The 25,732-nt window shown below is 45.0% G+C and overlaps 1 protein-coding gene across 2 annotated transcripts in view; it reads left to right on the plus strand.

Annotated features, from left to right (window-relative positions):
- The window catches only part of LOC119163470 (P-selectin-like), a 216,295-nt gene extending 192,767 nt beyond the window's left edge, over positions 1–23,528 (plus strand). Inside the window, exons 16-22 of one of the 2 annotated variants that reach the window (XM_075873132.1) lie at positions 512–709; positions 13,720–13,899; positions 15,429–15,605; positions 15,820–15,999; positions 17,133–17,177; positions 17,252–17,360; positions 18,828–23,528. In XM_075873132.1, the coding sequence (XP_075729247.1) occupies positions 512–709; positions 13,720–13,899; positions 15,429–15,605; positions 15,820–15,999; positions 17,133–17,177; positions 17,252–17,360; positions 18,828–19,266 (1,328 nt within the window). In that variant the 3' untranslated portion in view covers positions 19,267–23,528. The remainder of the gene's footprint in view (positions 1–511; positions 710–13,719; positions 13,900–15,428; positions 15,606–15,819; positions 16,000–17,132; positions 17,178–17,251; positions 17,361–18,827) is intronic. The other variant, XM_037415475.2, reaches the window with a different exon arrangement.
- The last annotated feature ends 2,204 nt before the right edge of the window (positions 23,529–25,732 follow it).

Genomic DNA, 25,732 nt, shown 5'->3' on the forward strand with positions numbered 1-25,732 from the left:
GCTGTGACCTATATAAAAAAGTAAATGAAGCGCTTGGGTGGAGGCTCTAATGATTTCTCTTAATGAAATGTGGCATGGCACTGTTTTTTTCTCTTTTCTCACCAACGCAATTCAGTTAATGATAATTGTTTCAGCATAGCATCCCAAAACCATGACCTGGTGATGAGGAACGCCGTAGTGGAAGGCTACGAAAATGTCGACTACGTGGGGCTCTTTAATGCGCACTTCAATCTAAGTATACACAGGCATCAAACAGTCTCGCCTCCATTCGAAATGCGAGTGGAATGTAGCGGGATTCGATCCCGCTACATCCACCATTAGCACTATTATCACTAGAACACCACGCCACAGCAATCAAATTCAGTTGATGTTCGACGTTTGTCATCTGTGGTTCTTGTTGCCTGTCTAACGACTTCACCCCCTGTCTTCAAATAACAAAAAAAAAAACAAAAAAGAACAAAAGGGAAACATGCTTCATAAGTCAATCTTTTTTACATTTCTGTTTTGACAGAGATTCGCTGCCCTCCACCGGAGATACCGAAGAACGCCACTGTCGTTTACGGCGGCAACGATCGTTCGTCATCGGAGTCGTTCAAGATTGGCTCGACGGTTCAGTATCGCTGCGTCACGGGCCACATAGTGCAGGGCGAATCGCTGAGAACCTGCCAAGTGACCGGCCACTGGACGGCCGAGGTCCCACAATGCGTCTGTGAGTGATCACCGTTGTTTCACCATACCCCTGCTTTTTTTAAACGTTAGAGCCTTAAAAAGCTCGTTTCGCAGAAATTTCTGCGCCAGCGTTGGCATCTGTGGTTGAGAGCAAAAAAAAAAAAAAATCGACGCTGTCCGTGAGAAAAAATTTGAAATAAATGAAAATAAGTGGAAGATGTTCGGCCAGAGTGAGAATCGAACTCAGGTCTTCAGCATGGCAAGGAGGAGTTCTATCGCAAAACCACGCCAATGCTTGGAGCTGCTTAGTAATAAAATTGTGTATAGATGCCATGTCGTAGATGGAGTGCCTCTAACGTGATTAATATTGCGTTGTACGACCATATAATTGCATCAGATTTCAGAACACGTTAGCTGTGTGACGAGTTACTGGTTGTAAGCTGTGAACCCATTAGAAAGTGTACAGCTGCTCAGGTATTTTTGCGAGGCTAAGCGTAATGAACCATAATCAAGCATTGTCAGCCAGGGGGTGGTCCACCAGTCCTGTGTGTCTCCCCCTCCCCCCAATTTTTTTTTGTCACTGCATAAAGAGCGAGAAATGTTCATTTTAGGGGGCGCCCTCCCCCAAATAAAGTATGTGCCCTCTCCCCGCCCCACCACCCCTTGAAAAAGATTTGTGGCTACGCCCCTGCCGTTAGCGTGTTGTAGGTATGCTCAAAACAGGTAAGAGAAACAGTTTACTTCTTCTTTTGTGCCTAGTTCCTGCTTCCGTACTGCTTTCCGAATGCACTACTGGCTTACATTTGAAAATAAGAGGGGAGGACGAATTTCAAGAAACTAGGTTACATGCCATGCTAAATTATCTACGCAAATAGGCATATATATATATATATATATATATATATATATATATATATATATATATATATATATATATAGGTGTGCGCATAGGTTGACAGCGGGGGATGTGTGGTGTTGCGGGGCTGTGTTCTTTAGGTCACCCAAAAAAGGGCGCCTACCCGGCCCCTAACATTTCATCAGTGAGACCTTTTACGTCATTTTTTATGCGGAGCTGCGCATATTTTTTTTTTATAATAATGGTGACCTGATGTTGTATTCGAAGTACCACTTACTTGCTGTCTTTACCCTCGGATTAGACGGGAGAAATGGCGGGCCGTAGTGAAAAGTGCTTGATTGGTTCATTTTCGTTATTACGTTCATTGCGAAGTTTGTTTTCACTCGGATGAACCCTGCCGACAAAGGAGGTGGGTACGGAGGGTGATACTTGGTATACCTCCAATTAGGGACCCGGTGTGCACTTATGCGAACAACGACACTGACTTGAAGTGGGACGATTGTTACTAACTGAGCGGGAAAAAATAGCAGGCTCAGATGGCACACAATGAGCTGTATCAGCATTCAGGGCTTGTTAAGCGATAATAAATTACTTTGTTAGCGCTGTGTTAGTGCGTATCTCGTCGCTTTTTCACACGCTCAGTATGTAGATATTCCACTGGGTTTTCTGTTAAAGTCTTAGAGATAATAGATTCAGAAGACGTCCCAGAGATGCCCTGTGAGAGATGAATTGTGAATTATTTCTCCGTGTTCACTATATTCTGCTCGATGCATACTGAGTACAACTATATACAACTAGAGCACATGTATGGAAAAACAGGCGCTTATGGTCCGTCCATGCGGCGTCTGTGTCTTAGCATTCGTATGCAGGATGAACGAACAACTAGTTTCGTCGAGTTCTGCAACACCTGCGTCACGCCAATAGCCTAACCTCCTAATAAATACCAACATAAGAAAAAAAACATGGCAATAGTTTTAGATGCGGAAGCATCTTATACTCGCGCCTTGTAGTGCGCCGTCCGCACCGCTTCTCGAACATTCGACAGCTGACGCGCGCGCATGCGCCGTCGCGCCGTCGCCCACTCTTCCACCATCTGTGCATCCCTTCCTCCTCTACACACCGCGCGCGCTTCACTCCTCCACCATCTGTGCACCCTTCCTCCTCTACACACCGCGTTCGACATCTACAATTCTCCTGATTCTCCAGTGGACGCGCATGTGGCGTCGCGCTTCGAGAACATTCAACAGCTGACAGTGCATGCGCCGTCGCACTGTATATATACTCAAGGTCGGCGCTCGCTCGCTCAGTTGCCGCTCGTCGGTTGGTTTGTACGGCGCGTCGACGTCCAAGGTCGCGGTGAAATGAATTCCAACGAATCCACAAACACAATGATCGACGTCCCTTCGACCAGCGCCGCCCTTTCGCATACGTGTGTACGTGTTCACTCATTTAACACCCCCTCCTACAACCACGTTAACCAATTTAGCCATCGACCCAAGTAAGTCGCAATTTAACACCCCATTTCACAACCACGTTAACCAATTTAGCCATCGACCCAAGTAAGTCGCACTTTAACACCCCGTTAACCAATTATATGCTCCGCATCCTCCTCAGTGTTCCCCTGAGGGAAGCTGCGGGCAATTTTTGTGTAAGTTATCTCTAATGTCCTTATCTGTGTAATATGATTGCCGGTGTCGCCGAATACATTTACCTAGTTCTCCCAATGCGAGGTATACAATTTCTTCTCTAAAAGCTCCTGTACCCAACCGATTTTGTCACTACTTCTTTTTCACCTCCTTTGTCGCTGATTCATTGTGGAAGAACCAAACATTGGTATTACGCCTTCACTTTCTTTTTTTTTCGAAGTGACACTATCCCGTCTACTTTGTCCCATGAGATTTCATTTCAGAACCAGTACACGTAGTTTGAATGGAAGGGAGCTCACGTTTCAGGCTGGTGCAGGCTCTGAGTGGTACATTTTTTACAAGTTTGAATGCGTTCATTTGAATGCACCCACGTTCCTCGTTTGGCACTACTTGTTTTTGTGAAAGTCCTAGGCAGACAGGAGGGGGGGGGGGTATTATTGAATATGTAACTTATTCGCCACACTCGGCGTCTCTCACATTGCTACAGATCTAACCTGACTTATATGAAAGTTGCAAAAGATTTCATTTTTTTATTGCAAAATGCTTCAAGATTCGACTACCCTGTCGATGTGCAATAGAGAAATGTACAAAAAAAAAAAAGAGGAGGACGAGGAAAAGAAGGACGGGAACGTTGGCCATTTCTCAGACCAGCTGGCTACCTTGTGCTGGGGAAAAAAGTAAAAGGAATAAAATATCACAGAAAAGAGATGTTAGAAGAAAATGTTAAATGGGAAAAATAAAGGAACCATACTTCGATAGACGACACTGCTGAGAGACCAGTTGCCCTCAAGAAGCGCAACAACTTCAAGGATGGTCTCGGCTAGTGTGTACAAAAAAGTAAGGATAACCTATATAACTGGACGAAAAACAATAACAAAAAGAAGGAACTGTGACTACATACAGATCCAAATAAAAATGAGACTTTGAGCTATTGGGACGTGGCCAGACTCTCCGTAGGTCCCCGATAAGCGTTCACGCGACCTCCCCCCCCCCCTTCCAGGATGAAATAGTCATTTTTCTGTATGTCTATCTACTTGTATATATGTGAATGAAGTGAAAAAATGAAGCAAACTCTAGTTAGCGAAAAAAAATACGTTGGAGCAGAAACTTTATATTTGTCATAGGCCTCGAAAACATCATAGACTTTTCCGTTAATAAACCAGCACAACACTAATGAACAATAACCAAAACTAGCCGAAATTATCTATTATTTAACCGAAGCTATCCTTCGTGGTATAGTAACTTGTTGCAGTTGCTGTAGCGGCCTACCTTGCTTCTGCGTCGACTATGTGGCATGACTACTCTCTGTTGCAACTGGGCTGTAATGCCTTCTCTCTTCGCCGAGGGTGTGACATGGTTATTTGTTGCGCCGACTGTGTGATACAGTCAACTGTCGTGCCGAGTGTATGGTATAGTTACTTTTTGTCAGGCACTTCCCGGTATAGGCAGCATCCGGTGCGATAGTACTGAACTTACAAGGTTGCTTATGAATTCACCTAAACTGACTCAAACAAAGCTGTAGGCAAGCGTCTTTTCAGTGGATCTTTTGATTATACTTCACATTTAACTTAAAGCTTTGTACACCTGACGTAGTTTTGCACTACATCCACGATTGGAGGCATAGCAAGCTTTCTGCAACTCCTTTCACTACTTGTCACTACACTTTTCATCAGGTCAATAGCCTAACCTCTTAATAAATGCCAACATAAGGAAAAAAAAAACATCGCAATAGTTTTTGTGTAAGTTATCTCTAATGTACTACTCTGTGTGATATGATTGCTGGTGTCGCCGAATACATTTACCTAGTTCTCACAATGCGATGTATACAATTTCTTCTCTAAAAGCTCTTGCATCCAAGCAATTTTTTCGCTACTTCTTTTTCACCTCCTTTGTTGCTGAGTGATTGAGGAAGAACCGAACGTTGCTATTATTACGCCTTCGCTTTTTTTTCTTTTTTGAAGTGCTACTATCCCGTCTACTTTGTCCCATGAGATTTCATTTCAAAACCCGTACACGTAGTTTGAATGTAAACGAGCTCACGTTTCAGACTGGCGCAGGCTCTGAGTGGTACATTTTTTACAAGTTTGAATGCGTTCATTTAAATGCACCCACGTTCCTCGTTTGGCACTACTAGTTTTTGTGAAAGTCATAAGCAGACAGGGGGGGGGGGGGGGCTCAAATAGAAATTCTCTGGTTTCCGAGCTATATTTAGCACTTAAAGCGGGACCACATTGAGGAGGTATTGAAGCGAATACTTTAGATGCCTCATCAATGGAAAAATTGGCTGTAGGCAACGTTTTGCAGTGCCTCCTGGACCGGCCCACCTTTAACCAAGCGACAATACCGCGTAAAATGCCATAATGTGACGTCATAGGGACTTCATGATGATGTAAGAGCTTAGGAGATCTATCACATTGCAATTACGCATGATTATAACGCCATAAAGTAGAGATTTTTTGCACAAGTCGTGTTGATGTCCTAACCGCGGGGTGCCTGAGGCGGCCACAGTCCATACTAAAACGTGTTGTTAGGCTTGTTGGTTCATGCTGAAGAAAGGTTAGAGGGACACTAAAAGCAACAATTAAGTCAATGTTGATTGTTAAAAAAGCGGTCCAAAGATCCAGTAGTCTTACTTTTGTCTAAAGAATGGCGTATTTCGAAATAAAATCACCTTTAGTGGTCCACATAGGTTCGTGCACCTCAAATTACCCGCCGCAAGAAGAGTACCATCTCACGTCACTGTTGCCATGCACAACGTCGCCCGGTTTTACTGCGCGGCCGCCGACACTAGTAGCAGCAGAACAAAAGAAGCATGAGCCATAGCAGCAACAACGGCCATTGAGGATTTTCCTGCCACTGGCTCTAAGATGTTAGACATGTCTTGGTTCAATTAGGCCGCGCTAGATGGCACGAACTGTCCAGTGTTACTAGAGTAACTGTATATTCTCCCTACGGGACCAGAGTAGCGCACAGGTCTGTGATCTTGCCTGGCTAGCAACCACAGCTATGCAGCGGAGTCGCCCTCTGTTTTACAGTGAAAGCTGTTATGAAAACACAACTCGGGTCACGCGCAGTTGTCCGCCGCCGTCGCCCCCGGTGTCCGTAACCACATCACGCAAAACTTAAAAAAAAAAAAAACCTAGCAGGAAAGCCACAGTTGGGCTCAAACCCGTGTCTGATGGGTGCCAGCCCTGTATTCTACCGCTGAGCTACGCTGGTGCTTGTGACTTGTTGGCAAACTTGCCTCAGGCAGGCTTGATGTCGGGAAATAAGCGATTTTGAAAGGGGAAAAGGAAGAAATACGTGCCGTTTCGTTACTGATTCTCACTCAATGGAGGGCATCACCACAGTTCTGCGCAATGGATGGGGGTGGGGAGGGATTAAAAACGATAGGGAGGAATCAAATGTATAGAGAAAAAGAAAGGAGCAGGAAGAGAGAGAGAGGCGCAGGGATAGCCACATACGGAAGTAAGGAGAAGATAGGAAGGATCGACATGGTCGCAGAAGTCCGAGGACGGGGCACCACTCAGCGAGAGCTCTTGTAGGCGTCAAGAAATTACGATGAATGCAATCGCGGTAATACGACCTGTAAAGCGTTTTAAAACAGCCAGTCGTCACACAAAGCGAATAGCGTAACGAGTGGGCTGTCCAATAATCCAACCCACTAGAAAAGTTTTTCTCGTTCCCCTGTTAACTGTGGCGCATACCCACTTAAGCCATAATTCCTCATCGTCGTCAGCAACTGCATGGCACGAGATTCCTTGCAAGTGTTTAGCGGATACCATGCTTCTCAGAACAATGACGAAAAATAGCATAGCGAATGCCGGCCTACTACCCAAAAGTTTATTATTAATCCCCTCCTGGTGGGTATCCAGCAAGTGTGCTTACAGTATTTACCCAATGAGTGTAAAGCTAGAAGAGCGGCCTGAAAGGCTGCTCTTCTAGCTTTCGCAGTGACTGTCTGTGCCTTTCGCGCAGGCCTGGCGTGTTTTTTTGTTTTTTTTTTTGCTGGTGACATGCCTGCCGTGTTTAATATCGATATACTTTGCTTGCGTCCTTCACGCCCTATTTGCAGTGCTTAAAGGCTACTTTTCTGCCCGATTGCCAACAAAGTGCAACGTAAGAGCTGACTAAATGACGTGATAGAAAAAAAAAGCGACATTCTTGCTCAGCATGTGGCGAAAAGTTCAGTGCGAACATTATCAACTTCTTTTGTCTTGCGAGGTTCACATATCGCGCATTTTCGGAATTTTCGACCGGATAACGTGCGGGAACATTCAGCGGTAACATTACGCTGGTGAAACGCGACATTCATTGACCTTGAAGGTACATGAAATCACCCGATAAGTCTCGGTGAATATAACGCGATGAAGAATTATGCCTGAGGCCTATGAAGTGCGTAAGAGCATAACGACGCACTCTTTGCACAATTCGCGTCGCGTGACGCATTTATTTTTATTTTTATTTATTTAACAATACTGTAGGCCTTCTTCAGACCCATACAGGAAGCGGGCATACATCAGCACAGGTAACCAAGTAGATACGAAGTTCAGGAAATACAATATTTCGAGGGACGATACGCACAACAGCGAAACACTTACAATAGCGGGTACAACAATACTACATTGGTTCTCTTCCCATACACGAGAAGACGAGCAAAAAATTATTAAAAACCACGTACTACGCATGAAAAACAATATATATGTACAAAGATTACAATGCACCACTGCGAAACACGTTTTTCGTTATCGCAACAACAAGAAAAGCAAAACGTAACTATACTGGCTCTTTAAACTGCTCCACAAAAGAACAAAACTCATCAATATTTGTAATAATAACAGCTTCACCTGGCAGCGCGTTCCAAGCGGTGACAGCGCGAGGGAAAAAGGAATATTTAAAGTTGTTACTTCACTGTTCTAAAATGCTTTTTATAACAAATGTTAACACGAATCCTTACCCTATACGCAGCCTATACATTAAGCCAGTTTGGAGCACAGCTTCAAGTTTTGGCATAGCTTTGCGGTAGAGTACAGTACTGCTGCGCGAAAGACTCGGGTTCGACTCCCTAGTTAGATAAGCGTGCTTTCTGCGTCGGGTTTTCTTGTGTTTTTTTTTGTTTTTTGTGGTATAGTGGTCACGAACACCGCTGGCGGCGGTGTGCACATGCATAGAGCTTATCCGCAGTCACCCGCACGCATCTATGAAGCGCGTTCAGAAAGGGCGCGGAGACCAGCCGGATTCGCTCTCAACTTGACTGGCGACGATTCGCACCAATGCGGCGGCGGCGCCAGAAAACACAAAAAATTGCCTTGAGCGTCAGCTTCTCGGCAATGCATGGTTGCTAGCGGCACCGGCGGGTTGGAAAACTTTTGCGCTATTCCGGTGCGATAAGGACCACATAAAGTTACTCTAAGTTTAACCACGCGAAAATGGAATTTTCGAACCACACGCGCCATTTCTCATAGTAACGTACGGCGGTTGTTCTTTCCATGAATCAAACAAAAACGAACAAGCAGCATTTCATTGCGTCTCTTGATGCACGGATGGTCCTTTATTTAGTGCAGCTAGATCGATTACTAGTGATTATTTGAAGGCCGTTCGTCTGACGTCATAGGGATCATTTTGAGAATGTTCTACTGCGGTGTATGTATTCTTGTGGATTTACCTTAATTTCTCGGTAAGTAGGGCACTGCTGTTGTAATATTTTCGTTTTAGATGTTGTCATACATAGAGCTTTAACTCTGACGTAAATTGTTATTTGACTTCAGTGTCTTTATAAAGATGCAGCCTCAAAGATAGAGCGTCAAGCGCTCTATCCTGTCCCCTCATTTTTAGGGGCGAAGCTACTCAAGGTGTGGGTCGTTCCCGCGTAGTAGTAGTATGTTGCAGTAGTAGTAACTTCCAGTTAAAAACTAATTGCTCATTCGATGGCGTTGTGTGTATATGTCCTTGCAAATAATATCACTAGATGGTGTTAGTACTTACCGTGTAGATATTCACAACATATTCACGGAATGAATGATGGTGAGTGGGACGAAGCGATCGTCTGTCCGTCACAGACAGACAGACGGACGCTTCGCCCATTTCATCATCAATCACTCCGTCGATATGCTGCGAATTGTTATCGTCTACGTGAGTGGCGTGCTTAACCTTTCTACGACAATCTATGTTTTCGATCGATGAGGCATCTAAGAGAAAAGGAAACATTTTCACGGTGACAGTTTGAATAATGGTCGTCCTTGCAATAGGCAGGTGTTCTATTGGTCGGAACACAAGCGTATGCATTGAATTAAAAAAAAAGAAGGGTCTCTAAAGCGCATTCCGTAAAGTAATTGGGGAATGAAAAGGGTAAGTTTGATTTTCTTTTTTTTCGTTCATGGCTCTATAGTAGAGGCAGTAGTCGCGCAGGAATGTGCACAACTTGATCAATGGTTCTTGGTGCAAATATTCAGGAACATAAAGGTACAGGGTTTTTCCTTCGTTTTCGTTTAGCTCTAGTTTTGTGGGCTAATCGGGAAGTAGTCGGAGCAACGCAAAAGGGCTGGCCTCTTCTTTCGCCGAATTACTAAAAAATACAGCATTGCGGCATCACTTAGTCTGACGCAGTAATATCTCAGACACGTCTTCGAAACTTCGCCAGGGTAGAATAAATAATAAAGAGGCAAAGGGTGCCGCATCAAGGTCGATAGAGTAGGACATACGCAGCTCGTTTCAGAATTAACCAGGCGTTTCACGACATTGTTGGCGAGCAGAAACGGCACAAAAATAAACAAATAAACATTGACTGAGGTCATTAAAGTACATCATGATTTTAACTGCGGTACTCCGTCAATTGCCTCAAGTTCTGTCGGAACACCCTCCCGATCGCTCGTCGACCACAAAGGCAGTAAGTTCACTTGCATGCTTCGTGCGAACGCATCTGACGTTGAATGAAATTCCACATGCTTCAGCTGATTCATTTCTGATCTTCTTCTCTTCCCCATCTTTCTATTTATTCTATTTTCCCATTTCCCCATCGTTGGGTCGCAACCTAGACAATCGTCTGGGTAAAGGAACCCCGCAACACTTTATCAGTATTGTCAGGAAACACTGTCGATCGGTAGTCCTGAAATTACGTGAACCAAATATGATATCGCAGCACGCAGCCTCGAATTTACAATAAATTATCACTTCCCTCTTGTCTCGACAAATGATGCCATAAACTCAAATAAACGCATAACAAACTAAAAGTACATGATCATTGGCTGATTCGAGCATCGTTAGCTGCATAGTTACCGCGGCCACCGCAAGAGGCCGCCAGAAGCCAGTCCCTCCAGTCGCCATCGCACTAAATGCATTTTAAAAAATTACTCTTTCTTCGCAAAGGCGAAGCAGTAAATACAATAGCAAAAAAAAGTGGTTTTAAACAAGGTAAGGCTGGCAACCAACTCTTCTGGATCCGATATCACAGAACTAAAGAAAAAAAGCTCTAGTGTACGATGATATGGCCGCTGCATGGCGAGGTGCTTTCTTCGCACACTCGCTTCACGTTGTGCGAAAGGGGATACAAGCCGACAGCTTATGTCAGTCGAGATAGCGTGCGTGCCAGTCATCATGACTACGCCCTCACAATGATATAGGCTGCTCGTGCAGACCCCGCTCCCTGTCTGCGTATTTTTATGCTCGTTTAAAGACGCGCGGGACGTTTCCTCTCTGCTTATGCTTTCGATGGACGGTCTAACAGGCGGGGTGATATTATGGCATCCACCCTCCGGGCGACGGAGATGGGCCGGCTTGTCCGATATCTGCTTCAGCCATGTTCATCGCCCCAGCTCGCGCGCGTTTACTCGCGGGTGGAACATTCGATATGCTAGGGAATGTTATTAATGTGGACTTGATACGAAATTCGACGGCGACGCCGACAGCCAAAGCCCGTCGAGAGCACCAGTGGGCGCACGAGAGGGGCAGGGGGGCTGCCTGCCCCTTTCTTCTATAGTCACCCAAGAGGAGGTGCTGCCTCGCGGCCCTTGGGCTCAAAGATATCCATTGACGAGGCATCCGTGCTGATGCCATATCTCTTCTCTCTTGTTTCATCAAGAGGGACACTGCTTTTTATTCACGCTTTAGTATACATGCATTTCACGTTGCCCCTATAATATTAATAACTATAAGTTTAAACACTCCTTAGGGTTCACAATTTTTGGCCCTTATACAGCCACGTAACCTTACCGTAGTTCACGCCCCTTACAAATCATCGTAAATCACAGTCTATTTCAATGCTTTTAACATTTTTCATGGCGCTCTTTGGTGAAGCATGGCTCTGGCGCTGTTAGAACCCACATATCGTCATCATCACCACTTAAGAGGGGGTGCGTAAAGTTAGCCTTATACATGATAGGAAGAGGGCCGTCGACACGGAAGGTAGGGCAGGGAGGGGGGGGGGAGGGCTCGAAGTCAGCTTTATACACTGACATTCCCCCCCCCCCCCCCATGTAGGGGAACACTGCGGACGCCTGTAGCCGAGAGTGTCCATGCAATTGCTATCGCAATAAAAAAAGAAACAATTACTCAAGGTCATGACGCACGCTGACGAGCCGAACTAGCTTCTTACTCCCGTGTCATCTAATCCTGCGTAGCTTTCGATGCGCTCGCTACTACGTAAGCGGAGAGAAAGCCCTTCAAGCATGCGACGAATCCCTGTGACTCCGCTTGTAGTTCACGGATTTCCGTAAATTTTGCGGAGAAGTTTATGTGTGAGTAAATATGCTTTTTTGATAAAGCCATTAGATGATTACTTGATAAAGTGTTTCAGGGCCTCGATAGTTCTATGTCTTCTTTACTGTGAATAAGGGCAAGGTATTGCTAAAATGCATGATGCCAAAGAGTGAAAATGACAAGAGACGGTTGAAAACAAAATAGTAAAGCACCTGTATTGTTTTCTTTCCAACCGTCTCTTGTAATTTACTCCGTTCAATATCATGCCTCCTCGCCTTCGGCATCCCTGTCACCCTCACTCTTCCTCCTATAGCCCAGTTCATGTCTTGCTTCGTGTGCCGCTTGACTTCATTCAAAGTATTCCGTAGTCTTCATGTACGCCATTTTTCATCGGGACACAGATTATTGTAGTCAACGCAGTTGAACTCATTTTTCAATGGGAACAATATTAGCCAACGCCATAGCGGATGGCCCATAATGGGCATAGACACCGCCAGAGCTTAGCTACCGCGCTGGCGTTACCGTTCCGCTTAAGTCGTGCGTTTTAGTTTTCTGAGGTAAACTTTGGCAGTCTCTAAGTGATGGCTCTACAACGCACTCTTACTCTGTCTTCGTTACCAAACTCACGCCTTTCCCAAGTCATCAACAAAAATCGCCAGTCCTGTGCCGAATGCGCAGCACAGTCACACTGAAAGCTGAAAGAGCAGCCTTTCAGAGCCTTTTCTAAACACTGTTTGGGTAAATGCTAGAAGCCCACTTGCTGGGTACACACTATGCCATAAATAATCATAATTTCTGCGTAGTACGCTGGCAGTGCCTCTGCTATTCTTCGTCATTCTTCGGAGAAGTGTGATATCCGCTAAACCCTCTCAACGAATTTTGTGTGAATTTTGCGTGAATTTTGCGCGAATTTTGCGTGAACTTTCTGTTTCGTGCAGTGAGTGACGACGATAAAGTATTAAGCCTGAAGTGGGTATGTGCCACAGTCAATAGTTAATGAAAGAAACGATTTTGTAATGTGTTGGAGCATTGAACTACCCACTAGTTACGTCACACAATTCGCATTATGCGACGCCTGGTTGTTCCGTTGCTTTTCTAAAACGCTTCATTACGCGTAATAACGCGATTCCTTTCTCGATATAAATTCTGCCTAAGGCAAGATTGCGAATGAGTCCCAAGCACCGCCAGGGTTCAGCGGTGGAATGCTGGGCCGGCACACGGTGGACCTGGGTTCGAATCCCAATATGTACTCGGTGGTTTTTATTTAGGTCTTTTTTTTCTATTTCGTGCGCTAATGGGTGCGGATACTGGCAGCGGTGGACAACTATGGCGCCACGCGTGACCCGCATTGTGAACTTATCAGAGGTTTCGTTGTAATAAAATGGATTTATGCCTGCTACGGCTATTTATTTACCTGTCCGAATGATTGCATAACTTGTCTTGTTACAAGAAAGCTGTTATGAGATGACAACAATAGTCGCGTGCGCCGTAGTTTTGCGCCGCCGCCGCCGCCAGTGTCCGTAACCAGTATCGCACAAAATTAGAAAGAACTAAGCAAATAAAAAAACACCAGGTGTTCTTCTGAGAAGCATGGTCATTTTTTCTGAGATGCGTGGTATCCGCTGAACACTTGCAAGGAAGTTCATGCCGATTGTTCATGCAGTGCCTGCCGACAATGAAGAATTATGTCTGAAAAGTGGGCTATCTGATTGACATGTGGGGTCCCTTACACAAAATGATTTGTGGAGAACGTGTGACTGCAGCGAACAAGTGCTTCATTCAGGAGCTTTTATATATTACTATTAACCCGTTTCATATCTCCCTAACGATTAATTCTTCTCTGACACCATACAGATGTGGAGTGCACTTTCCCTCTGCCGATCGGCAATGGCCACTGGCTGTTGTCGACCAACTCAACTCACTACGGAGCCACGGTCGAGTACGAGTGCGACAAGAACTACCACCTGGACGGTGCACCCCGACGCCTGTGCCTTGAAAACGGCACCTGGAGTGGACCCGAACCACTATGCCTCGGTGAGGATAAGTCTCGTCATACTCTGTCGAAAACCACAGACAGGTCGTAATAAAGCCTCAAACGGGTACTGACACTATATTTAAGAAGCGAGTGAACTCTGCCATACAGATATCCTGTATGTAGAGACGGCTTTTATCAAGTGTGAAGCTCAGAGGATGCTCATCGGTCAGTCGTAAATTTAATTAAGAGGTTTTGCGGAGTTCAAACTCCAGGGCGTCCTCGAGAGGCACCCTATAGCAGCCAATTCTGTGAGCGACGCGCGAGTTGGTGTGGGGGTGGGGGGAAGGGGAATTGGGGTGGCATTTCGCCAGTTATTGGGTCCTATAGACCGCCTTTAGTTGGTGGTGGAGCTCGGAGATCATGGGGGCCTCTTCCCAGTCGGACTCACTGGTGAGAGGTCCCTGAGTTAAAGCCGGACATTACTAATGCATGTGCGATAGTTTTTTTATGCAGGTTATACACAAAAACAGGCCGTGCTTTTGTGATTCTGGCCCTATAAAAGGTCGGAACAAGTTGACTCAGCAGTCCTTTAAATGCGAGGAATCGGAGGCAAAGCTCTGCGAACGAGAGGTATCGGAGTTGCACGCATCAGAAGTTATCACTTTCTTTTTCGCTTTTTCAGCCTCGTGTTGGAATGGCACTGACGTCCTGATAAACCAATTATTTTGTGAGGTTTTGCCTATATGTTGACAGGCCACCCAGTTCTCACCTGAATTCATACAAAGCAGCTGTCTTTACGCGAACACAAGTTTTTTTGTTACAAGATTTTCTGTTAGGTGTACAGATTTTTTCGCTGTGTTCTATTTACAGTTTAGGTCTGTCTTTTTTTTTTTTTGGCATGTATCCTTTTCTGTGTTTCACTCCCTTTTTTGTCATGTCGCTCTTGACCGAGCCAGGATCTAGGCCGGCAAGCTAATTAAGATAAAATTAAACGGAAGAAATAAATGAATGACAGGTGAAGGCGCCATATTTTTTCTACATTCCTGCATTGGGCATTTCACGTTGTAACATGGAATACGAAACCTTCAGCTGACATGGCTTGTCCTCCTAAAACCGGGATCAGTGAGCGGAAATCTGGTAAACGTCTCTATAGGTTTCGCATCGGCAACCACCATTTTTTTCCCGAAGTGTTTGCCCCACAACAGTGTTTAGCGCATTGGTGGGTGAGCTGCGTCCCACGAACGCCATGTTGGCCGCCGACACAGCTGATTTGACGAGTACACGCTCGTCAGTATCCTGGAACTTTTTTCACATTTCGAGCGTCAGTATGATGTTTAACCCTTGACTGCCACAACTGAGTGATTGGAGGCACTGTGTGTGCTCCCCGACTGTGCTCGTGATTGTGTGTACCTTCTCATCTTTCTGCAACCTCTTTTCTCCCCTTTATCCCTTCCCCAGTGCAGGGTAGCAAACCGGATGTGCGTCTGGTTAACCTCCCTGCCTTTCCTTGCATTTTTATCTCTCTCTCTCACTGCCACAGCGTTTTTCGTTCACGTGATTTTCCAATGCCCTCTAACCTACTGCGCAGAGGTTCGCTGCCCGGAGCCGAAGGCTAGCGACAGTTGGACGGTGATCAAGTTCTCCAGCAGCCTGGTCGGCTCGTCCGTCGAGTATTCATGCGAGCCGGGCTACGAACTGGAGGGTCTCAGCACCAGAGTCTGCCAGAGCACCGGTCGCTGGAGCGGGCAAGCTCCAAATTGCACTCGTAAGTGGGACGCCTTGTTTCGCTCCGGGGGAAAGCTTATATTTACACCTATTAGTCCATGCTTTGTAGGCCGTCAAGCAAATGGAACAATATACAGTTCTACAACCTGATTTTTCTGGTGCTGCTGTCACATACTAAATCATCAATTCATACGCCAACCGCAACGTATTGTAACGCGTGTTCGCACGTATCATGCATCTCGTTTCGCCTGCAGTGGTGGACTGCGGCAACCCGTCGGTCATCAGCAACGGCCGCGGACTGATCATGAACGGGACCACGACGTTCGGCAGCATGGTCGAGTACGAGTGCCTGCACGACTTCAAGCTCATCGGCGACGCCCTCAGGACCTGCGGGGAAGACGGCCGCTGGAGTGGACAAGAACCACGTTGCACCGGTGAGAATTCAATCCTTGATGAAAGTGAAGCAATGCAGTGTTGTTGGATTATAGGCCCTTGATGACTTCTGGTTTCGTCCACCGATGCGCCTGAATAGCATAGGTGGGCAAGAAGAGCGTTAGAAAATTTTAGCCCACTGATTTTCTACACTTTTCTTCCATCATTTGGCATAATATATTCAAATAAATGTTCTTTTGAGCTACATAGAAACTATAAGAGATTGCCTTGAACATTCCGCACGTTCTTTTCATCCGAAAAATTAATAAGACACTCTCACTACCCTTAAAAAAACGTGATGACATTGTTTTAGTTTCAGCGTTACGAGCTGGTTAATGATGGGATCGGAAGTTTAACTTTATTTGGGGGGGGGGGGGGGGGGGCACAACGCTTGCAATCTTGAAACTGTCTATAGTGCACGGAAAGAAGAGGGTGAAGAAAGTCGCGACCTGCACAGGTGTAACACAGCACCTGTGCGTGTCACGTCTTTCCGAGGTCTTGTACATCCAAGCTTTATATACAGGCCTAATTACGAAAATAATTGGGAATTTCGCTGGTCACCACAAAATGGGTCCCACGCTTAATCCAAACCAGAAAAAAAAATGTGGTAATACCCAGCATGCAGCACATTGTGAGAGTGAAACGGAAGTTGAGAAGCTGATACCCGTCATCGGTTGTGTCGAAACAACCTCTAATCAGTGTTGTGCATTTCTTGAAATGTGGTCATAACAACCTCAATAAAATGTAAAAAAAACCCTGGCGATGCCACTATTAGAAGATGACGATATAGGTGATATAATTTTCCCAGTGCTCCACGGGGCTGTGCGACAGGAATGAGCGCATGAAATGCAGGATATAAATTAACTCATGGATTCGTAGAGTCAGCATTCAGATGATTTGGAGTTAGATGCAACGTTTCGTACTATTCAAAGAAGCGTTGAAGTGCATTGGCACTGCCTTTGTTGCTTTCTCAATTCGCCGAGGTGGCCACAGGCCTAGTATTTTTTGCTAGTGAAAGCGTCATCTCTGAGTAGAGCATGTGGAATTCTTGTCGCCTGTTTGCGTTCTAAACTAGCCATTCATTCGCGTGAGGTACACAAAACTCATGTGTTCCACGCTCCTTTTTTTTTTGCAGATATTCCGATGATTGGCAACGACATAGAAGGTGCCGACAGCAATCGTGAGCGTCCTACTGCCTTTTTGTTTTTGTAGGTTGAGTATAGCAAACTTGAGTGACACAAAACTGCATTGCAGGTGCGGACTTCACCTACGATTCCTCGAGAACTGTAGGAATCGCTATTGCTGTTGGTGCCGGAGCTCTGCTTGTGATCGCTATTGTAGTGGCCATCGTCTGGATGAGAACGTAAGTATCATTTTTTCATGAACTCTAGATTTGTAGGCGAACCAGATCTTTGCAACATTGTAGAACTTCAATATAACGCAATGACTGAACTTAGCATTATGTCGCGCCTAGTTACTCAGCAAGTGAAAAATAACTGTACGTACAAGGTTGGTGGAGCCGATTTTTCAACTAGTGGACTTGTCTTTCTCAGGCCAACAACTCATATTATTTAAAATGATTTCCTGTCCTCAGGAAGACAGTTTAACTTCGTAAAACATTGGATACAGCGAGGTTCGCTGTTAGACAATTTTTGTCAGGTCAAGCCTCCGTGATCACGTGAACAGCTTTTTGGGAGAAACTGAAGGCTTGAACATAAATGGTTGAAGTTAATAAAAAGTCTTAACTCTGTCTCAGTAACCAGCGAGGGTGAATATGCCCTCCTTCAAAATTTGCTTGACTACAAACACCCATATTGAGCATAGTGAGTGTGATTGAGTGAGTGAAACAACTTCATTTACGATCCGGCATGAAGGGGGAAGGGGTGGAGGAATTAAAGCGAGACACTAGCGTGCTCGGACGTCCCGGAGCAGCAACCTACTCGCGTCAAACCCGTGGGGGCGCCGCTTTCGGCCACTGGCGTTCCAGGATGCTAAGCACGTGCTGAACCACGTCTCTTTGATTGCCTGGCTCTCGGCTGATGATTTTGCTGCTTATGGCAGTTGGCATTACTTCTTGGTTACCTGGCGGTGGTGCACAGTCCCAGAGGAGGTGTCTCTGGGTGGCTCGCGCCTTCTTGCAGTGTTGGCTGGCATACATCAGTGGTGTAAACCTCCGGGCAAACGTCAAAAGCTACATTTTCATTCATCCTTGTGGTTTGAGTTTGAGGTCAGGGTTAGTTGAACATGTAAATTGAAAATAAACTACAGTCATGTTTTGTTTTGCTATTAGGTACGATGTTGTTGCTCTGAAAATAAACTACACTTGAGACGAATGTGCTAAGTGCCCCCTATGGTGTGTTCCAAGAGGTGGAAGGTTAGCTCGCCATCAAATTGAGACATCCTGGTCACGTACATAACTGGGTCGCTAGTGGGCCGTTGTATTGTGCTCACATTACTCTAAACAGAATTAAGCGTGGAAATATCGTAGCGTGCATTTCGGGCGAAGTTAGGTTAGAATATAGAGCTGACCCTCTTCTGATATAGCTGTAGTTGTGTATTTGATGTAGTTGTGTGCATTCGCAAATTTGGATAGTCTGTGGTTAGATATTAAACAGTGGTAAATCTTCAAACATTATTAGGAAGATTATTATGGTTAATGCTTGATTTGGCGGATATTTACATTTTCATGAGGAGCGGGAATCTTTGGTGTCGCACCTTCTCATCGTTAAGGAGTTTAGTCTTATTAGGTGATAGGATTTGTAGCCATAAGTAAAAGACATGGGCGAAGTAGAGCCGCCCGCTCAGATGGCGCTTTAGCCAGTGTGATCAGTATCGCCCCCTACAGGAAGGCCCAGCGGGTGAAGAACACGGAGAACGTTGACGTCAACCGCGGCCTGGAAAAGGACAACGCCACGGTGATGTCGTTCTCCCGATTAGCGCTGGAGGCTGCCGACGCCAACAGCAGCGCCCCTCACAGCAACGGCATTCGGCACAACCCCAACGGACTGGTCACCTTCGCTGCCGGACCACAGCCGATATACGCCAACGTAACCGTCAACGGGCAGAGCCTTACCTCGCCCCCCACCGCCACCAGCATAGCCAGGATCAACCTTGGCGTCCCGCCTTCGCCACCACACGCACCGCCCAGACACAACAACAACGTCAGCCATCACGCTCCCTATGCGTACAGCAGCAACAGGGGACCGGCAGCAGGCATGAACGCCAACGGTCACCACATGTCTTCGACGCTACAGAGCCACGACGTGTGACCGCTTCACCAGAGCCATCGTCATTGTTTGCACGTGAACGCCAAGTCTGGCGCCGTTGCGTCTTATTCCCACTGTGTGACGACTTAAGTGCCTCGTGAGAGAACGCCTGGCGTCTTTGAAAGTAAAGAAGGGACAGTTGTGACGTTGCCGCTTCTTGCTCGTAGATAGCTTGAGACTGCCAGTCACTTCGCAGTTTGGATTGACGTAATAGCGGCTGTTCATCCGCTGCATTCATCACGGCGTTGCCAGATGTGCATATCCGGTGGTTCGTGCGAACTGCACCTCACGCTCGGGTGCGGATCCTGTCATCGTCTCCATGGAAGGACGGAAGCAGATTTTAGTCGTCGGAGCAAGTGTCTTCGCCTAGATGGAATGTGCGATACGTGGTCGCAGCCGACTGCGTTCAATGAACAAACACCACGATGCACTGAAGAAGTACTACAGCGGGTACAAAGCATGCGTGATTGTAAATGCGTGTGCGAAAATCTTTGTGTGGTGTTGGTGTAGATGTACGATCCATGCGAACGTCTGTACTGGCTGTGGAAACGTCCAGCGCACACTGGGACAATTCTAAAACGATAGGACGTGGTGGAATGCGATTGCGCATGACTGTTATACTTCTCTACTGGTGGTTGTTATGATGTGTAATGATTACGCTTTGAAGTGTCCAAGTGTTTATGAATCAAAGGAACTCTCTGAATGAACAGAGAAGCTTTACTCCGTGATAGTAGAGCCGTGATTTGGCTAAGTGGGGCTCGAAAACGTACTTATGTTCCGCGCTGAAAAAGTTGCTGTCAAATGAAGAAAAGTGCTGTTCAACAACGATAGATTCAGTTGTTATTTCTAGCGTCATGACGATGTTTGATTTGTCGCGTGTACAATCGTGAATGTTATGTGAGGAAACACTGAATTCATGTTCAGTCAGCATTCTTATTACTGTATCAACATGAATGTGACGTATTTAACTACAAAAGGTATTTTGTCACTTGAGCATTTAGTGTTATGAACGCGTTTGCACTTGCCACTGCGGCAGCTATTGTGATGTTTCAGAATGTAATTTCAGTGTTACCTATCATATTGCTTATGGCTGCATAGCCAGTGATCGGCTAGAAAGTGTAAACATTTTGGGAGGCATCAGTGTACAGATTGAGTAATGTTTTTTCATAGTAGGTATTGAGGGATGAACTTGAGGAATGTCTTCTTTGAACGTAATAGATTGTGTGATTAGCGCAAGGTCAAGGTTGGCGTACTTGTCGATACTGTGCTAAACAAGCAGTATGCGTTCAAATAGTCGCACAAATAATTGTTTGCATTGCATGAAAACCCAGTGGAATGAAATGTTCACAACTGCACCATTACCAGTATCACAGGAAGAAGTGTTCATTTCACACATAGTTTGTAACTTTGTCTGTGCTGCTTATGATGCACATAACTGCTTATTTTGTTGTCAGAAGAAGTCCGTGGTTAGCACTTAAGAAATAAATTGTAAAAACTTAGACAGGCAGCTGTCAATAGTTTGAGTGGATTGAGGTGATATTGTGCACCGAAATTTTGATTTTCCTGTAACTGCCGATTTTCGAACCAAAATAATTTCTTAGAATTGAAAATATTGCTGCAAATATTATAAACTAGTACTACCACTAAAGTGCTAAAATAAATTCAGGGGCAGAAGGCCTTCCTAAATAACTTACCGTAAAGAAACACGACAGGCGGCTTGACTTTGTGAAGCCAAAACACAACTGTCATACTTGTTGACTTCACAGGGTCGCTGCAAGTAGAATTGTTTATATTCAAAGGCGCATCAAAAAAAAAGGGAACCTTCAGTTTATGAAAAAGTTTTATTACAAAGCCCTCTTCGATTGATATATTCACTTAGGAACTAGGTTCAGGTATGTGACCAGGAACTCAGCGTCTGTGGTAACCTATCCCAAATTTAAATGTTCAAAACAGTTCTCACTGACTTCTCTGACGTTGAACTGACTACTCCTCTACTGTAATCAAGTGAAAGCCGAGCGAATCTGCTGATTAGCCAAAACATTCCACGCCTAAGAAAGCAAGTCTGTCTTGTGACAACTACTCTAACGCTTAATAGCTAAGACCGAGTAGCTGATGAACGTGGCTGATTTTTTTCACGCCATTCAGTTGAAAGTTAAACTGGTGATTGTTGTAGTGCACGTAAAAGCTCAATGTCACTAAATAGTTCCCAATTATCTGGCTCAGTTAATCTGATCCATAGCGTGTTGCTTGTATTGATAGCTCTCGATTGCTTCATTTTCTCATCATAGCTGTATTTTTAGACTGCGGCCCCGTTACAAAAAAATTGTAGCTTTAAGGGCAAATCTATGTGTCACTGGACAAACGAGCCCTTGTCAGGCTTAAAAACACTGGATCTGTGCGTAGTCAAACAGGAACTTCGTAACTAAAGTTTCCAATGAAACTTTGGTTTTTCTAATTATCTTAGATTGAATAAATGGAGGGCCACTTGCTTACCTTAGTCGTACTTTCAAGCATATTTGTAGACTACCAAATGGATAGATATATCCTCGAGCGAACTATATAACGGCGCTTCTGCTGTAGGTTCATTTCCAATAGCTTAAACCTGCAAGAAACTAGGCTCATTGGACGCACGATGGCCATTATTTTTCTGACCGATTATGAACACAAGTATTAAGCCCTGATAGTCATAGCATTTTATATTTTGTGATGTGTGTTGTAATTGACAGCGCAAGCCGGAAATGTTTGGCCTGCTGTATAGATGTGCTTTGCACAGTTCCAGAAAAGTGGATGAATATACTTCAAATAGGTGCAACAGCGAGATAAAAATTTTCAAGCACGACAGTTATGAATATTTTCCAACTCATTACACTCCCTAACCCACTCTTTTACGTACTGCACAGAACTAATTAATTAACCAAAGGTAAAAAGAAACGCACATCATTGGTGCTAGTTGGCAAAAAGTCGTGCGCATGGTGCTTGCGCATGTTGCCACAGTCATCTTGTATGTCATAGCTGTATGTGACAAAATATAATTTGGTGCCATGCGGTCCTAATGAGGCACAGGTGCAAAAAGCAAGTGACTCGTGAAGCAGTCTGTCCAGTTTTTCATATCTGCGGCGTAAAAGAGATTCGATTCGGAAACGGTAATATATATCAAGAGGGTGATGATTTAGGAGGTGTTTTATAAGCATTCAGTCATTTGCTTATTTCGTCGTTTTCATATTACTGTGCTAGTGCACCCGTGTGTTAATAATATTATGAGCTTCTATCATGCTTGTCGCTGCTGCATTGAACTTTGACAGTTGTCGTAGCTTTTGACAGAAGGAACATAGATATACTCGCTTGCTATTTACAGTGCGATCAAATATACATATTTTTTTTGTTTTGTTACAGTAAAAAAATTTGCAAACGAGTATAATCTTTTTTGCCTAAGTTTCCAAACTTCAAAATTAATAATAAAGTTTTGTAGACATCATTTTCACTTTTTTGCGGTTGAATTTCATCTTACAGAGCCTGGTCAAATAACTCCTAACTGCATGAGTGTTTTAATTTAATAGTATCTCTGTGCAGTACGTTTGTTTTGAAACCACATGCCAAATAATAGTTAAGGTTATGTTACCCTAACTTCATCAATTCAGAATGAAGCAAATAAGTGAGTGCCTTTATATTACAAATATCTTCCATGGGTGACTGTAATCGGTTGTTTTTGTTTCATTTCCAACAAATTTCAGTAAATTTGTTCAAGCGATAGGTAAACGAAATGGTTCTCCTGCAGCTGAAGCATGTGACTTAAAAAAGGCTGCTCGGTGAGTATAAATATCTGTGTGAATGAGGTGGTTGTTCTTCAGCACGAGCATTTGCTTGGATTGACATAAAAGCTACCTGTGTTGTCTTTTCTTATAGGCTCTGTGTAAGCTTTAAAAGTTAATATATAGAATACACCAACTGAATTTGTTATTGTGGCTGTGTTGCTGACAAGAAACACAGAGAGATTCACCTCTGCTTCCATATTTTGTTGGGAATGAATGTGATGTGTAATGAGACCTTCTCTTATTACTTGCTTAATTTTCCTTTGTACAGACTGTTACTAAGTTATTCGTCACGAGCACGGTTTCCAGGAGCACTCTCTAAATGTTTCGTGCATCGTGTCATCGTGTTTCAGCACTGTTTTTTTTTTCGAATCCCCACTTGCTGTTCGTTGTGCCAGTGCACCCGTCAGTTGATGTTGTGAGAGTTTATTAAAAAAAAGTATGCAACACAAAAAATATGGCTCGTACAATTCCTCTCTATTATGAAAGAAAACCTCTGAAAGATCGCTCATTTTTCCAGGTTACCTTGACGCAGACAAATCCTCTTGTCTGATGGCAGGCACCAGTGAAATTCTCTGTTGAACGATTTTTTATCACTTCAAGCCACCGCATTTTCCTCCTTTCTCTAAACTCAACCTTACGACTTTTCCTAAACTTTTTTTAACCATAATGGTATAAGCGTTTTCTTGATCTACAACAGGAGTTTATATTATGCACCCCTACCCCACCACTCGGCGTTACGGAAAAATTTCTGGCCATACCACTAGACACTGGTTCTTAATTACGTTACCCATCAACCCCCACAAACACGCGTGATCCAGAGTGACGTCAGTGCTGCGTATGTGTGCATGCGGTTAACATAAACAAACATAAAATAACATGTTAATAGTATTACTACCTCTATAGGCCTCGAGCATCGAGTCACGATTTTTAACTATGCCACGTATTGCTCACCGGGTGGCATAGGTCGCCCTTGGGAATGCCCCGCCAGAAGGCAAGCTATCAGGCACTTGCAGCTTCTATCACGCCGCGCTGGTGGTTGTCTCCAAATTTTAAAGCTCCCACGTAAAGTTTTTTTGTTGCATGGTTGTCTTGAGCGAAAGCTGGTACGCGAAAAAGATAGTGTAGAGCCCTTTTCAGAAGCACAGGTGCGTGGAGATGAAACAGCTTGTGCCACTAATAACACGCTTGTATTGTCCATCGGACATCTATGATCAGGTTCTTTAGAATAGATGGAGGTATAAGAGCACGTTGCATAGGGAACAGCAACGCTCTTTATAAAAATGGTGAGGCTGTTTTTTGTATCCCCCACTTTATCAAAGCCCCACACGAACACAAGACACACAACACGCACTAACGAGAACGAAACATCTTACAACCTATGTACAGAGCTCTAAGCAGTCGACAGAAACAAGTTTAGTCCAACCGTAACCGAGACAGTCTCACCGGTGAGTATTACTACTGAGGCGTCGGGGACGTCTATGGCAAGCCGATAGGAGCACAGGAATGCTGTCGTCGGAAAAATCCTGCAAAGATCAAGGCGACCCTCAGAGGTAGGCACGACGGAGCAGGATAGGTGTCGTAGACGAGGCCGACGTATTCAGGCAGTCTTCTTCTTAAACGCGTGGGTCAAAGACCACAGCCAAGTACTCGGGGCAAACCACGATCTTGATCTGGTGGCTGCGGTATCCTCCTGCTGGCTCCGCGTGCCGCCGAAGCTTGAGGTCAAGCGAAGCAGGCCGCTTCGATTCTTTCCCTCGGCCTGGTACTCGGGGCAAACCACGACCACGACGTTGGCGAACTGCCTCCACCCTGCTCCTCCCCGAATCAACGCCACCTTCGCAACCGCGTGGCACTCTACTCCACGCACCCCACTCTCCGCCCCTTGGCCTTGTGTCCGCACGCGGCTCTTCTTTTTCCCGCTCATGCAGCTCTTCTCCCCGTGCTCACGCACTTTCGCACGAACGAGCACCACACACCTCGTCGCCATCTCACGCGCACCACAAAATGACAGCCCTATGAGCTTTTTAGGCACAATTCATAACATACAAAGGTAGAAGCGCCTCGCCCCCACCATTCCCCACCCCAAAAAACTAACCATGATTGTACCTTGACCATGATTGTACATTAACCATGATTGTACATTAACCAGCCCTTGGGCCAGCTGGTTCGCATGTGCATTAAGGGTGGTTACGCACACTGAACTGAGCTTCGATATAAGCTGTTTCGCATCTAAAAGCCTACTTTAAAAGCATCCACCTAGTAAATATTGCTTTTGCATGCCACACATCTGTCGCTCTATTATAACTCAAGAATTCGCATAAACGAAGAGTGTAAAGGTTGGCTGCAAAAAAAAACGAATAATCGACAAGTCTGGAAAGGCAAATTCGTTTCTTGAATTTTCTTTTTTTAGACTTTGGTAAGAACGAGAGAAAAATAATTATTTGCTACTGTCGAGAATGGCGGGGGAGAAGGCCTTGGCATCTGCCCCTGTTCGTCGCCCTATAGGCATGGCCTTGCCGCCGTGGTCTAGTGGCTAAGGTGCTCGGCTGCCGACCCGCTGGTCATGGTATCGAATCACGGCTGTGGTGGCTGCATTCTCGATAGAGGCGATAATGCTGTAGGCCTGTGTGCTCAGATTTGGGTGCACGTTAGAGAAC

The sequence above is a fragment of the Rhipicephalus microplus genome, chromosome 9 (genome assembly GCF_043290135.1).
Source record: "Rhipicephalus microplus isolate Deutch F79 chromosome 9, USDA_Rmic, whole genome shotgun sequence".
Taxonomy (NCBI): domain Eukaryota; kingdom Metazoa; phylum Arthropoda; class Arachnida; order Ixodida; family Ixodidae; genus Rhipicephalus; species Rhipicephalus microplus.